General features: G+C 48.5%; 1 protein-coding gene across 6 annotated transcripts in view; it reads right to left on the reverse strand.

The window, feature by feature from the left end:
• ptpdc1a (protein tyrosine phosphatase domain containing 1a) overlaps positions 1-14,469 on the reverse strand; it is a 153,769-nt gene that overhangs the window by 23,424 nt on the left and 115,876 nt on the right. For all 6 annotated transcript variants that reach the window (XM_041192411.1, XM_041192414.1, XM_041192412.1 and 3 more), the window contains 2 exons: positions 10,059-10,196; positions 7,542-8,848 (listed from right to left, as the gene is read on the reverse strand). In XM_041192411.1, the coding sequence (XP_041048345.1) occupies positions 7,542-8,848; positions 10,059-10,196 (1,445 nt within the window). The remainder of the gene's footprint in view (positions 1-7,541; positions 8,849-10,058; positions 10,197-14,469) is intronic.

Consider the following 14,469-nt stretch of genomic DNA (forward strand, 5'->3'; position numbering starts at 1 on the left):
GGGGGGGAGAGAGCGCGGGGGGGGAGAGAGCGCGGGGGGGGAGAGAGCGCGGGGGGGGGAGAGCGCGCGGGGGGGGAGAGAGCGCGGGGGGGGAGAGAGCGCGGGGGGGGAGAGCGCGCGGGGGGGGAGAGAGCGCGGGGGGGAGAGAGCGCGGGGGGGAGAGAGCGCGGGGGGGAGAGAGCGCGGGGGGGAGAGAGCGCGGGGGGGAGAGAGCGCGGGGGGGAGAGAGCGCGGGGGGGAGAGAGCGCGGGGGGGAGAGAGCGCGGGGGGGAGAGAGCGCGGGGGGGGGGGAGAGAGCGCGGGGGGGGCACGCAGAGAGGGGCACGCAGAGAGAGGGGCACGCAGAGAGAGGGGCACGCAGAGAGAGGGGCACGCAGAGAGAGGGGCACGCAGAGAGAGGGGCACGCAGAGAGAGGGGCACGCAGAGAGAGGGGCACGCAGAGAGAGGGGCACGCAGAGAGAGGGGCACGCAGAGAGAGGGGCACGCAGAGAGAGGGGCACGCAGAGAGAGGGGCACGCAGAGAGAGGGGCACGCAGAGAGAGGGGCACGCAGAGAGAGGGGCACGCAGAGAGAGGGGCACGCAGAGAGAGGGGCACGCAGAGAGAGGGGCACGCAGAGAGAGGGGCACGCAGAGAGAGAGAGAGAGAGAGGGACGGAGGGAGAAAGAGAGAGAGAGGGACGGAGGGAGAAAGAGAGAGAGAGGGGCACGGAGGGAGAGAGAGAGGGGTACGGAGGGAGGGAGAGAGGGGCAAGGAGGGAGGGAGAGAGAGAGAGAGGGAGGGAGAGAGAGAGAGAGGGACGGAGAGAGAGAGAGGGAGGGAGAGAGAGAGAGAGGGAGGGAGAGAGAGAGAGAGGGAGGGAGAGAGAGAGAGAGGGAGGGAGAGAGAGAGAGAGGGAGGGAGAGAGAGAGAGAGGGAGGGAGAGAGAGAGAGAGGGAGGGAGAGAGAGAGAGAGGGAGGGAGAGAGAGAGAGAGGGGCACGGAGGGAGGGAGGGGCACGGAGGGAGGGAGGGGCACGGAGGGAGGGAGGGGCACGGAGGGAGGGAGGGGCACGGAGGGAGGGGCACGGAGGGAGGGAGAGAGAGAGAGAGAGAGGCACGCAGAGAGAGAGAGAGAGGCACGCAGAGAGAGAGAGAGAGGCACGCAGAGAGAGAGAGAGAGGGGCGGGCGGGCGGGGGGAGAGAGGGGCGGGCGGGCGGGGGGAGAGAGGGGCGGGCGGGCGGGCGGGAGAGAGGGGCGGGCGGGCGGGGGAGAGAGGGGCGGGCGGGGCGGGCGGAGAGAGGGGCGGGCGGGCGGGCGGAGAGAGGGGCGGGCGGGCGGGCGGAGAGAGGGGCGGGGCGGGCGGGCGGAGAGAGGGGCGGGCGGGCGGGCGGAGAGAGGGGCGGGCGGGCGGGCGGAGAGAGGGGCGGGCGGGCGGGCGGAGAGAGGGGCGGGCGGGCGGGCGGAGAGAGGGGCGGGCGGGCGGGCGGAGAGAGGGGCGGGCGGGCGGGCGGAGAGAGGGGCGGGCGGGCGGGCGGAGAGAGGGGCGGAGAGAGGGGCGGGCGGAGAGAGGGGCGGGCGGAGAGAGGGGCGGGCGGAGAGAGGGGCGGGCGGAGAGAGGGGCGGGCGGAGAGAGGGGCGGGCGGAGAGAGGGGCGGGCGGAGAGAGGGGCGGGCGGAGAGAGGGGCGGGCGGAGAGAGGGGCGGGCGGAGAGAGGGGCGGGCGGAGAGAGGGGCGGGCGGAGAGAGGGGCGGGCGGAGAGAGGGGCGGGCGGGCGGGGCGGGCGGGCGGAGAGAGGGGCGGGCGGAGAGAGGGGCGGGCGGAGAGAGGGGCGGGCGGAGAGAGGGGGCGGGCGGAGAGAGGGGCGGGCGGAGAGAGGGGCGGGCGGAGAGAGGGGCGGGCGGAGAGAGGGGCGGGCGGAGAGAGGGGCGGGGCGGAGAGAGGGGCGGGCGGAGAGAGGGGCGGGCGGAGAGAGGGGCGGGCGGAGAGAGGGGCGGGCGGAGAGAGGGGCGGGCGGAGAGAGGGGCGGGCGGAGAGAGGGGCGGGCGGAGAGAGGGGCGGGCGGAGAGAGGGCGGGCGGAGAGAGGGGCGGGCGGAGAGAGGGGCGGGCGGAGAGAGGGGCGGGCGGAGAGAGGGGCGGGCGGAGAGAGGGGCGGGCGGAGAGAGGGGCGGGCGGAGAGAGGGGCGGGCGGAGAGAGGGGCGGGCGGAGAGAGGGGCGGGCGGGAGAGAGGGGCGGGCGGAGAGAGGGGCGGGCGGAGAGAGGGGCGGGCGGAGAGAGGGGCGGGCGGAGAGAGGGGCGGGCGGAAGAGAGGGGCGGGCGGAGAGAGGGGCGGGCGGAGAGAGAGGGGCGGGCGGAGAGAGGGGCGGGCGGAGAGAGGGGCGGGCGGGAGAGAGGGGCGGGCGCGGAGAGAGGGGCGGGCGGAGAGAGGGGCGGGCGGAGAGAGGGGCGGGCGGAGAGAGGGGCGGGCGGAGAGAGGGGCGGGCGGAGAGAGGGGCGGGCGGAGAGAGGGGCGGGCGGAGAGAGGGGCGGGGCGGAGAGAGGGGCGGGCGGAGAGAGGGGCGGGCGAGAGAGGGGCGGGCGGAGAGAGGGGCGGGCGGAGAGAGGGGCGGGCGGAGAGAGGGGCGGGCGGAGAGAGGGGCGGGCGGAGAGAGGGGCGGGCGGAGAGAGGGGCGGGCGGAGAGAGGGACCGGCGGAGAGAGGGACCGGCGGAGAGAGGGGCGGGCGGAGAGAGGGACCGGCGGAGAGAGGGACCGGCGGAGAGAGGGACCGGCGGAGAGAGGGACCGGCGGAGAGAGGGACCGGCGGAGAGAGGGACCGGCGGAGAGAGGGACCGGCGGAGAGAGGGACCGGCGGAGAGAGGGACCGGCGGAGAGAGGGACCGGCGGAGACAGGGACCGGCGGAGACAGGGACCGGCGGAGACAGGGACCGGCGGAGACAGGGACCGGCGGAGACAGGGACCGGCGGAGACAGGGACCGGCGGAGACAGGGACCGGCGGAGACAGGGACCGGCGGAGACAGGGACCGGCGGAGACAGGGACCGGCGGAGACAGGGACGGGCGGGCCGGCGGAGACAGGGACGGGCGGGCCGGCGGAGACAGGGACGGGCGGGCCGGCGGAGACAGGGACGGGCGGGCCGGCGGAGACAGGGACGGGCGGGCCGGCGGAGACAGGGACGGGCGGGCCGGCGGAGACAGGGACGGGCGGGCCGGCGGAGAGAGGGACGGACGGACGGAAAGAGGGACGGACGGAGAGAGGGACGGACGGACGGAGAGAGAGAGATGGACGGAGAGAGAGACGGACGGAGAGAGAGACGGACGGAGAGAGAGACGGACGGAGAGAGAGACGGACGGAGAGAGAGACGGACGGAGAGAGAGACGGACGGAGAGAGAGACGGACGGAGAGAGAGACACAGAGAGAGAGAGACGGACGGAGAGAGAGACACAGAGAGAGAGAGACGGACGGAGAGAGAGACACAGAGAGAGAGAGACACAGAGAGAGAGAGACACAGAGAGAGAGAGACACAGAGAGAGAGAGACACAGAGTGAGAGAGAGTGAGAGAGAGTGAGAGAGAGTGAGAGAGAGTGAGAGAGAGTGAGAGAGAGTGAGAGACACACACACACACAGAGTGGTAGAGCAGGGAGATAGAGGTAGTCATTCTCTATTGTTCACCACAGAAATTAAGTTGGGAGATCGTACTCAGATTGAAGTGATAAAGTTCACAAGGGTTTAAACAACGCTGGAAGATTCACTTCGATTTGGCTAGAGGGAGGAATCTCCAGGGTAACCCTTACCTTGAAAGTCAGATTGGGGATTAGATGTTATCTAGCTAGAAAAGGAAGAAGGAAGCAAGGCATTGGTACTGAGAATAGCTTTGGACTCGTTCCTAGAGAAAAATGTGTCCACTTTAAGAAGAGGATAAACTATATTTGCAGAGGGATGTTTTTGGTCATTTTTATAGCTAACTAAGGGAATCTTTTCTGTAGTTTAGAGTATACGTTGCCTTACTAAACAGTGTTTAGACAAACTAAGAGTATCTGAAAACTTGAAATCTCATTGAGATATTTTCAGCTGGTCACTGGAAATTGAAATATCATTTCAAAAGTTATCAGTCTCTACAGGGACTGTAACACCAGTCAATCTTTGATTCCAATCGCCTTGACCAGATCCCTTTTCAACTCACTGAAATTAACTCTCCTCCAGTGGAGTGTTTTCATACGATTGTTCCTTCTTTTCCATAACTACTCTCAAGTCTATTCTATTGTGATCACTGTTTCCTGACAGCCCTCCTCCTCAAAAATGCTCCACTCGTTCCAACTCATTCCCCAGACTAAATCCAGATCTAATTCCTTCCTCATTGGGCTGGAAGCATACTTTTCCCAGTCAATGTTAGGATAATTGAAGTACCTTACTAGCATTATTTTGCAGTTCTTCCACCACTCTGAAATTTGCCTTCAAATTTTCTCCGTGATCTCCTTCCCACCTCCGACTCACCCCTCTCTCATGAACCAGCAATTAATTTACAAAGTTCAACATTAAAAGTAAACTGCTGATATTTTAATACATTTTTGTTTAGGTTCAATAATAAACTCATGGTGTTTGATTTATTCTCACTGTCTCCAAATGCTGCTCCCATCATCCGTGCTTCTGGATGGCACAAGCCAACTGTTCTGTTTGAATTAGTGGCATGTGTGGGATAGAAGCTTCAAAAGAAAGAGATCTCTGGATATTAAAACTATAGAGCAACAAACTCAGAACTTGTAGCCAAATGAAACATTTAGATGGGAACTATTTAAGCAACAGTTCAAGGCAGCAGGGTGCCCCAGAAAGAGGAAAGCAGGTATTGGGAACAGCCGACAGAATTGATCCCTCTCAAGAGGGAAACCTGGCAATAACAGGACCCTAAAACAGCTCGAAAAGCAAACCTAACTTGAAGCTATGGGCAGGGGATAATGGAAATGTTACTTCTGTGTGTAGAACATACATGAGCCTAGAGTTGCTATTAATAGACAGAAATATGTAGTTGCACTTCGACAAGAAAGTACCAAGTCAAGATGAACATTGACCTTGACATGCATGTAAGTTCAAAGATATTTCCACATCTTGAGAGAAATGTTGCTAAGCATCACATATATATGTTTAATTGTATATCTAATGTTTATGGAGAATCAATACTTGTGTTCTATCACAGGAGACCTGTGGAATTTTTATAACACAGGTGGAGGTGGTGCAAGGGAGGACCTCAGAACAAAAAAGGTCACGAACCTGTTACAACCAGGTGAGGAAGGGTCGAATGGCTCCCCCTCTTTGCCCTCTCCTCATTTGACTGCAACAGGTTGTTTGTTTGAAAAGGATATACTTGCCAATTCAGTGACTGCTTTGTTCTTTACATGCTGGGATCATAAAAGAACCAATAGGACAGGTTTTCTTGAGTTTAGCAAAGAAAGAGGTTAGCTTTATTATACTTAAACCGATTTAAGTAAAATAATAAAATATGTACCAACTTTTGTAGACACACACACATGTGCGCGCACACACAAATGCAGATTACGGAATGGGGAAGGATAGGTTAACCAAATTGGAGTGCATAAAAGTTAAAAAGAATCCAGAGTCTGTAGTTTGGTGACTTAGCTAACTTCAGGCTGAATCTGGTGGTCTTACGGCTTTCACTGTCAAGGCAGTTTAAAACTGCAGATGGATGATCTATCTATCCTCCTGGAGACATAGCTATGGAGTTAAGCTCTCTCTTTAAAATCTCTGTCTGCTGCATTTGGAGACAGTCAAACAATAACAGACAGGGACCAAAAGCTTGCAAGCTGTTTGGAGAAAGAGAGAGAGAGAGAGAGAGGGGAGATGGAGGGATCTGTCTCAGCTGCTTGTCTGCAGTTCTGTTAAGAAAACTTGTGCCTATAACATACAAAGGGTTGGTTTGTCATGTGACTACCCTCTCTAACTGATCAGTAATTCAAACATGATTGTGTATTCCAATTGCAATTTCATTAGGTCAGGTCTGGGAATTCCCCCTCTTAGCCAGGGTCCTATGGTTCAATTGATTAGGTATGATGGCTTGTGTCCACTCAGTTGAGTATCTGTACATTGTGTTAATGGAATAGGAAATATGGTTCATTGACATTCCTCTGAGCTCATCATCTTTGATGGGTTTTTGCACACGTGTTGTCTCCATCTTAATGGGGCTTGAATGTAGAATGTACTGTAACGCTGAGAGTCCAAGTCACTTACGTCTGTGTTTTAAAAAGTCTATTTTTAAATGTTCATGCTTCCAGCCAGTGGATTAAAAATCATTATTTAGCATAAAACACATGATATAATACATAACTTCAAAAAACACCAGTTACAACTGGTCAACCAACTTTAAGTCACAATAATTAAGACCGAGGAAGGTTGACTGACTATTAACTGTCCCTGGCTTGTAGCTTGTTAAGGTTAGAAAGCTAGGTGATATTTCAGTTTGTTGAAAACATAGCTTCTGTACTACTCACTCACTATTTACCAGTGAATTCCCAATCTCAATAAATTCCCATCGTCAGACTGTTTAGCATGCCACTCGAATTAGTGGATTCATCCAAATCTCACCGAACTGTGTTAAGGATTAATGCTAACACTAGCACTCAAATTGAAAGTGTGTTTAATTCCCTAGGATAGATATTCCTCCGTATGAAGACTGCGGAAATCCATCTGATGAATTTCTAGCAAAAACAGCAACAGTACATTTACAGCTTCCATACTAACATCAAGAGGAAGAAAAAGAATAAACAAAAACATTAACAATATCAACTGAGTTCTCCTTGCTTGGACAAGAATTGTATAAATGTTTTTTTTTCCAGATTGTACCTGAAAATAAGTTAAATCTAGAGAAATGTGACAGCATTAAAGATGTTTGTGGTCATTTTTGCAAGAGAACTCATGTTACTTGGTCTTGGTTTTTGACTTGTCGTGACTTTTTTTAAAACAGCAATCACACACAAGAGACACAATTAACAATGTGTAAAAACAGTCTTCACAACCTGCATGTGCGGATATTTTTTTCCCTTCTGCAATGTATGCAACAATGTTTTCCTGTAATGGAGTGAAATTGGAAATCATAAACCATAATCTTGAAGGATCAATGGGTTACATACTTCCCATAAACTACTATTTCAAATGTCCCCTAAACTGTGAAGTTAACAGCGGCTGATAAAAATAAACAGAAATGGATCTTTACACCATCAGGATGCTGCAGAGGCAGGTAGGTCGTGCGGTTTTGTGAAGGGCCAATATTGGTTAAAATGAGTGAATCCTGGACTTGACATTACTGTGAGGTGTCCTTTTGGCTGCCATAGAGCAAAGACTAGTATGACAGAGAAAAGTAGGAGAGAGACAGTTTTTGAGTTGAAGGGTCAAGTTGAGATTTGTAAACCTGGGAAAGAGCATATTGTAGGACAGATATGGGACAGGTGAAAGATGGGAATTGATCACAGAAATTTCAGCAAATATAGTTTTATCACAAATGTTAATTACATCATTTAAGTTACACACCATAAATATATTGCAGAATAACTCACCTGCCACATTTCAACTTTATCCATGAGATCTTCATTAAAGTCCATGCAAAATGCCATGGCTTTTCCTGCTGCCAATCTCCTTCCTTCAACGCTCAAATCTGATTGTATACTGATGCATGGAATATCTTCAGCTGACCAGTTAGCTTTTCTTTCTTCATCTCCAAACACAAACACTTTTTTGTGATTTACAGAAGCTTTATCTGTAGATTTTTTATACAGTGGCGGAGTGAAAAGATTTTCCTTAGCAGCTCTGGAATTCTGTTTACTAGTGGCACTAACCCTGGTACATTCTTCCTCATTAATATTACCAGTACCATGAGGAGTGATAATTGTATTGGGGGCTTCAGAGATAAAATATTTTAGTGCAGCAACTGTAGTTGATGATCTTAAGGAAAGTGTTCGATGGATCTCTTTTGATAGTTTTCTCCTTATAAAAAGAGGAGATACCACTTTTTGGTCATTTGCATTGCAAGATTTCTGACATTCCCAGAGACTAGGTTTAAAGGTAATTGATGGATTTTGTTTAATAAGGCAAAACTCTGGTACTTTTGGAACAGATGGGCTGAGCTGGTTAGTGTCCATTGGAATTGGACTGGGCTGTCTGAGATTGAGCTGAGACAAACTTTGCTGGTGGAACTTGCCAGAGAAAGCAACCTGTGTTGGTGCTGTAAAAGGTGTCTCACTTTGTTCTAAGAAGAGGTCAGCTCTCTGAAGATCTGACTCACTGTAGCTGAGGCGCTTTTTCAAGTGGGACAAGGGCTGAAGGAAGTCTGCATTACGCCGTTTCCAAAGGGGGTCGAATTCTTGCTCATTCACCAATACTGAATCATTAGGAATAAATTCAGTTGTAGTGGGCTCAAAATGGTCTCCCATATCAAAGCCTTGGGTGTCAAATTCTTTATCGAGTTGCACGACACCCAACTGTGATACCGTCTTTTCAATTTCTGCTGAAAGATCTGGGATTTCTATATTCCCTTCTTCAATCAGTTGCCTGTTTTCTGCAAAGTCTAGCAACAAGTTGCAAGTCAGATGAACTATTTTTGGGACATGTCTGAGTTGCCGTGCTTCATATCCGTGCAGCAGATGGCGCTGGCGAATGAGATATTGAGAAACTGTAACAGCGTGAGCTCTTGGGTCACAGCAGGAAAATACATTTCGTAATGGAATCAGGAACTGGGAAAATTCCCGGACACACAACAACTGCCCACGGGTCTGAATTGCATTTGGCCTTTTGGCACGAACAAACAGTATTGCTTGGTCTGCACTCATCCTTGTTGCAAAGACTAGGTAGCAAGCTATTAAGACTCCTAAGGAAATACAAAGGAATTTCAAAGTTAAACAATATTATTCATAATTAAATATCTTTTGACTCAAATATACGGTACAGGAAAAAAAGCTAGATATTTTTGGTTTTATTACTAGAGGCATGCCAGATAAAGTTACAGTTGTGGGATAAAGCATCTCTCAAGGAGTGTCATACGGACTCGAAACGTTAACGCTTTTTGTCTCTCCACAGATACCGCCACACCTGCTGAGTTTTCTAGCATTTTCTATGGAAGTTTGGAACTCTTCTGTAGATGACAATCGATGCTAGACCAATTATTAAATTGACATATTTTTGTTAACCAAAGGTATTAAAGGATATGGGGCCAAGGTGAATATGGAGTTAGTTTGCAGATCAGCAGTGACACTGAATTGTGGAGAGGCTTGAGAGGCTAAATGGCCTAACTCTTGTTCCTACGTATGTGTATGTTAGATCACCTTGACTCAGGCACCAGGCAGGCAAACCCAAGCTTTCAAACTCCTGGTCATGACTGCAGAGAACAGTACCTATCCCTCTGACCTCACCACTATCACATTCCTTTACAGTCCCCCACTTGAATGCCCTCCTGGACAACAATGCCATGGTCAGTTTGCTTATCTAACCTGAAGACTTTGCCCTCATCCAAACAGGCAGCAAGAACCTCATACCTGTTGCATAAGGACAAAGGCAGAAGCTCCTCCAGCACTGCACAAGAGGTACCCATTAACTACCTAACTTGCAGCCACATCCTTCTGTCCATGACCACCTACCTATCAAGCCTGTACCATTTCCCAACCCAAGGGATGTGAGTGCCTCCTGATTCTAAGTGTCCAGGTAGCTCATCCCCTCCTTGATACATCCCCTCCAATAACTGCACCTCAGACTCCAGGTCAACAAATCTGAGCTGAAGTTGCTCAAGACGGACTCATTTACAGCAGATATAGTTGCCCAGAATCACAAAGCCCTCCATAAACTCCCACAATTCTGCAGTTGCAGCATATCAATACACTGTCTAATCTTGCTTTCCTTGTTAAATTAATTAACACATGTACATAATCAACTCAGCTTAAGTTATAAATACTCTTATTGTGAACATTGATATTATTTGGGAAATGATACAATTAATCAAATAAGTATTTAGTTTTTTCCTGAAATCCAGAAGAAAACCACAAACACCTACAGAAAAATAATCTACTAGAAGGGTACTGGTTTACCTGTCCTTCCAAGTCCAGCATGACAGTGAATAGCCACTTTTCCTTCTTGTAGGGCAAAAGCCATAACTTTGACCATGTCAAGGATAGTGGTGAGAGAAGCCACACCATAGTCCTTCCATCCAAAATTATAAAAGTAATCTGAAAACAAAAGTTAAATATCATTTTTTTTAGTTCAGTGCTAAACATGGCCAGAGTTTTCAGTTTGTTAGCTCATGACCATTGAAGACTGAACTGAGGAGTTTCATGTAAGGAAAGCCTCGGCTGAATTTGAAGCCTGATCACACAGAGAAAGGAAAAGCTTTGGTTTTCAGACACTGGCACCATTTAGCCTGGAATGGTTTTGAGCAGCTTGTACACAGAGTCAAATAAAGGGGTGCCATCTGCACCGACTTTTCTCAGGTTAGCTCAATGACACACTGCAAACTTGGACAGGGGCAGAAAGCACATTACTAGTCAAAGGGGATATTACAAGGACATGAAATTTAAAGAGAAGGGGGTCAATTAAAGGATATCAAAAATAGGGAAATTTTTGAAAACCTTTGGAATAGTTTAGAAGGCATGCCAACTTATTAGAAGTCTTTGTCAAGTCTAAACATTGAGCAAGCTAAGTACCAACAGGCAAAAACGAAGGAGAAGAAAACACAACATGTCGGCATAAATCTGAAAGCAAGTGTCAGAGCAGCCTTGCATCCACCACATGTTCCGTTGGCTGCTTAAATGATAATGGTGCTCCTCGAGATGTTTTCAAGGAAAATGTGGTTCTGTGCTATTCCACAGGCCTATCTCCATATTTTTTTTTAAAAAACAGATTCATTCTGGGATGTACGCATCGCTGGCAAGGCTAGCATTGTTGCCCATCCCAAATTGCCCTTGAAGGTGGTGGTGAGCCACCTTCTTGAACTGCTGCAGTCCATCAGGTGTAGGTACACCCACAGTGGTGTTAGGGAGGGAGTTCCAAATTTTTGACCCAGCAACAGTGAAATAACAGCTATATAATTTCAAGTGAGGGTGTTGTATGGCTTGTAGGGGAACTTGGAAGCAGTGGTGTTCCTATGTATCTGCTGTCCTTGTCCCTCCAAGTGTTAGAGGTTGTAGGTTTGGAAGATGGACCTGACCTGACATCCTGGGGCTTGGCATTGCCGCATTCAGCAAATGTTACTAGTTTAGAAATAGAAAAAGATAAACCATATTGGCACTTACATTCAATAGCTGTCATTTCCAGCTATTTGGGGAGCAGTCGTTTCCCTGCACTGCCCCAGCATCTTGAAACTCTAATTCCTTTGTGACCAGAACTGGATGCAAACTGCAATCTCAATAGATCATTATGAAGTTCTAACTTATATTTTATTATTTTGGCAATGTAGCTTACCATCCTACTGGTTTTGTTGATTCTTGCTGTGCATTGGTAGTTTTTTGAACACTATTCATGATGTGTTGGCAGTTTATTTTTTGTTCTTATCTGTAGTACTTCGCATTAAATTTTATCCACCATTGCTCCATTCATTTATATATCTTGTCCAACTCATTCTGTAATCTCTAAACTACTTTCACTGTCCCTAGTTTAGTATCATCTACAAATGTAACCACTTTGCATTGAACTTCTAAATCAAAGATGATTACTTAAATTAGAAACAGCAGTCGTTCCAGTACTGAGCCCCGAGGCACTCATCATTATTCCACAATCTGACATAACTTGAACACATACTCATTGTTTCCTATGCTTCAACCAGTTCCTTATCCATTCCTAGGGTTTACCCCAATTCCCTACAGCTTTGAAAGTAATCATTAGGCTTTTCCTTGTGCAACTTTTTGGAAGTTGAGGTACACCACATCATAGATTTACCACAGTTCACTGGAGTTGTCACTTCCTCAAAGGAGTTGAGATCAATATGCAACTTAATTGTGCAGACTTCTGAACCTTAGTCATTCTGGTATTCTTATGAAAGCATTAGATAAGGTGGAAAGCACATGAACTGAAGACTTGTGGCATGGGTTGGAAGGTATCAGACAAATTAGGGATACAGGGAAAGTCCTGTCGTTAGCAGAATGTAGTAAGTGGTGTTAACCAGGTATCTGTAGCAGGGTCTTAGCTTTTTACTCTATAAAGTAGAAAAGTCGCCCGGATCTGGTCAGGCTGCACCCAGGGTTTCTGAGGATATAATGGTTGAAGTTGCAGAGGCTTTCAACACAATCTTCCAATCCTGCTTGCAAAAAGTACTACCACCAAAGGATTGCAAATGTTATATCCCTGGTCAAAAAAGGAAGGGTAAGCCCAGCAACAATAGGCCAGCCAGCCGAACATTGGTGGTGGAGAAAAGTTTTACATGCACTAAAACAGGACAAAATTAATTGAAAAATATGGGCTAATAAATGAAAGCCACCATGAATTTGTCAAAAACAAATTACGTTTGACTAATTTGATTGTGGGTTGATAAGGATACATGGACTTTCAAAAGGCGTTTGATAAGGTATCACAAAATAGACTTATTAACAAAATTGAAGTCCATTGGATTAAAGGGGTGTGGATACATGGATAAGAATTTGAAAAAGGGAAAGAAAGCAGAGAGCAGTGACAAATGTTGGCTTTTCAGATTGGAGAGATGACGTGCACAGTGGTGCTGCCCATGGATCATTTTTGAGACGACCATTCTTTTTGATTACATATGAGTGGCCTGGATTTGGGTATACATGGCATAATTTCAAGGTCTGCAGATGACAGGAAACTCATAGGAACTGTGAGGAGGATACTAACTGACTTCAGAAGGACATAGACTGGTGAAAGGGAAGGCACGTGGCAAATGAAATTTAATATAGAGAGGTGCAAAGTGATTCATTTCATTAAGAATGAGAAAAGTGATATAAACTAAATTATACAATTTTAAAAGTGGTACAGGAACAGGGAGACATGGAGGATACATACACAAGTCTTTGAAGGTGGCAGGCCAAATTGAGTAGGCTGTTAAAAAGGCATGCAAGATCCTTGGCTTTATAAATAGAAGCATGAAGTGCAAAAGTAAGGAAGTTATGCTCAATGTTTACAAACAGTTATTAAGACTTCAGCTGGGGCCTATGTCCAATTCTGGGCACCAATTTCTGGAAGGATGTCAAGGCCTTACAGAAAGTTCAGAGGAGCTTCACTACAACAGTATTAGAGACAAAGGACTTCAATTATATAAAAGAGAAATTCAGAGGGGAGGCAATGGCGGAGTGTTGTCGCCGCTGGACTAGTAATCCAGAGACCCAGGGTAATGCTCTGGGGTTCAAATCTCGCCACAGAATTTGAGTTCAATAAAAATCTGGAATTAAAAGTCTAATGATGACCATGAAACCACTGTTGATTGTTGTCACTAATGTCCTTTAGGGAAGGAAATCTGTTGTCCTTACCTGGTCTGAGACTCCAGGCTCTCTAAGCAAGGGCAATTCAGAATGGGCAATAAATGCTTGCCCAGCGACACCCACATCTCATGAATAAAAAAAAAGTCATAACAGAAAATGCTGAAAGGCAGCATCTGTGGAGTTGACATTTAAGGTTATGACCCACTGGCCAAAGGTATCACGGTATATAGTAAAAAGGCATGGAAACGAAGTTGAGGCAAAGATCAGCCATGATTTAACTGAATGGCAGAATAAGCTCAAGAGCACGCTCCTTGATTCTTACCAGTCCAGGGATTCAACTAGAACAGAATTCAACTGAAGCAAACACAGTGACATTACTGAAGTGGAGGATATTTGGCTGCAAGAGCAGATTCCTGGTTGTCATTGATATTGGAGATGAAATGAACGATCTGCTCCATAATGAAGTAAAAATGAAGCCACTGCACCTAATTCTATATTCAACCACTGATGGTTGACATTAGTGTCATTTCTCCATTTCCTTAAAGGAAACGCCAACTCGTAACAACCTGAAATGTTAACTCTGTTTCCCTCTCTACAGATGCAGCCTGACCTGTTTAGTATTTGCTGCATTTTCTGTGTTAATTTCAATTTTTCAGCATCTGCAATATTTTGTGGATTGCAAAAACATCAATCACTCCCATTATCAGTGAGCATTTTGTTTGTTTAAATGGAAGGTGTCTTTCACTGTTCTTTGACAACGCATCTCTAGGGGTGCAACAGTACCCATACTTCTCCGACCTTTCCAGAGGCAGAAGTGAAAATATTGAGCAAAACAAAGTCTGGTACAAATTGATAAATTACTTTATTTCAGAGTCAGGTGAACATTTAGAGCCACAGTTATCAGCACAACTTGATTTTCTAACAGTCCATGCTTGATTACATCAGTTCATCCTACTTGACGTAGGGCAACCTATAAATGTCCTTCAGCATTTCTAATCTCAACAGCCCATGCAATCTTCTATTTAAAAAACTGAAAACCATAACCGTACTCACATCTTCTTCCCTGTCGATTTTT

Source organism: Carcharodon carcharias, chromosome 7 (genome assembly GCF_017639515.1).
Source record: "Carcharodon carcharias isolate sCarCar2 chromosome 7, sCarCar2.pri, whole genome shotgun sequence".
NCBI classification, from domain to species: Eukaryota; Metazoa; Chordata; class Chondrichthyes; order Lamniformes; family Lamnidae; genus Carcharodon; species Carcharodon carcharias.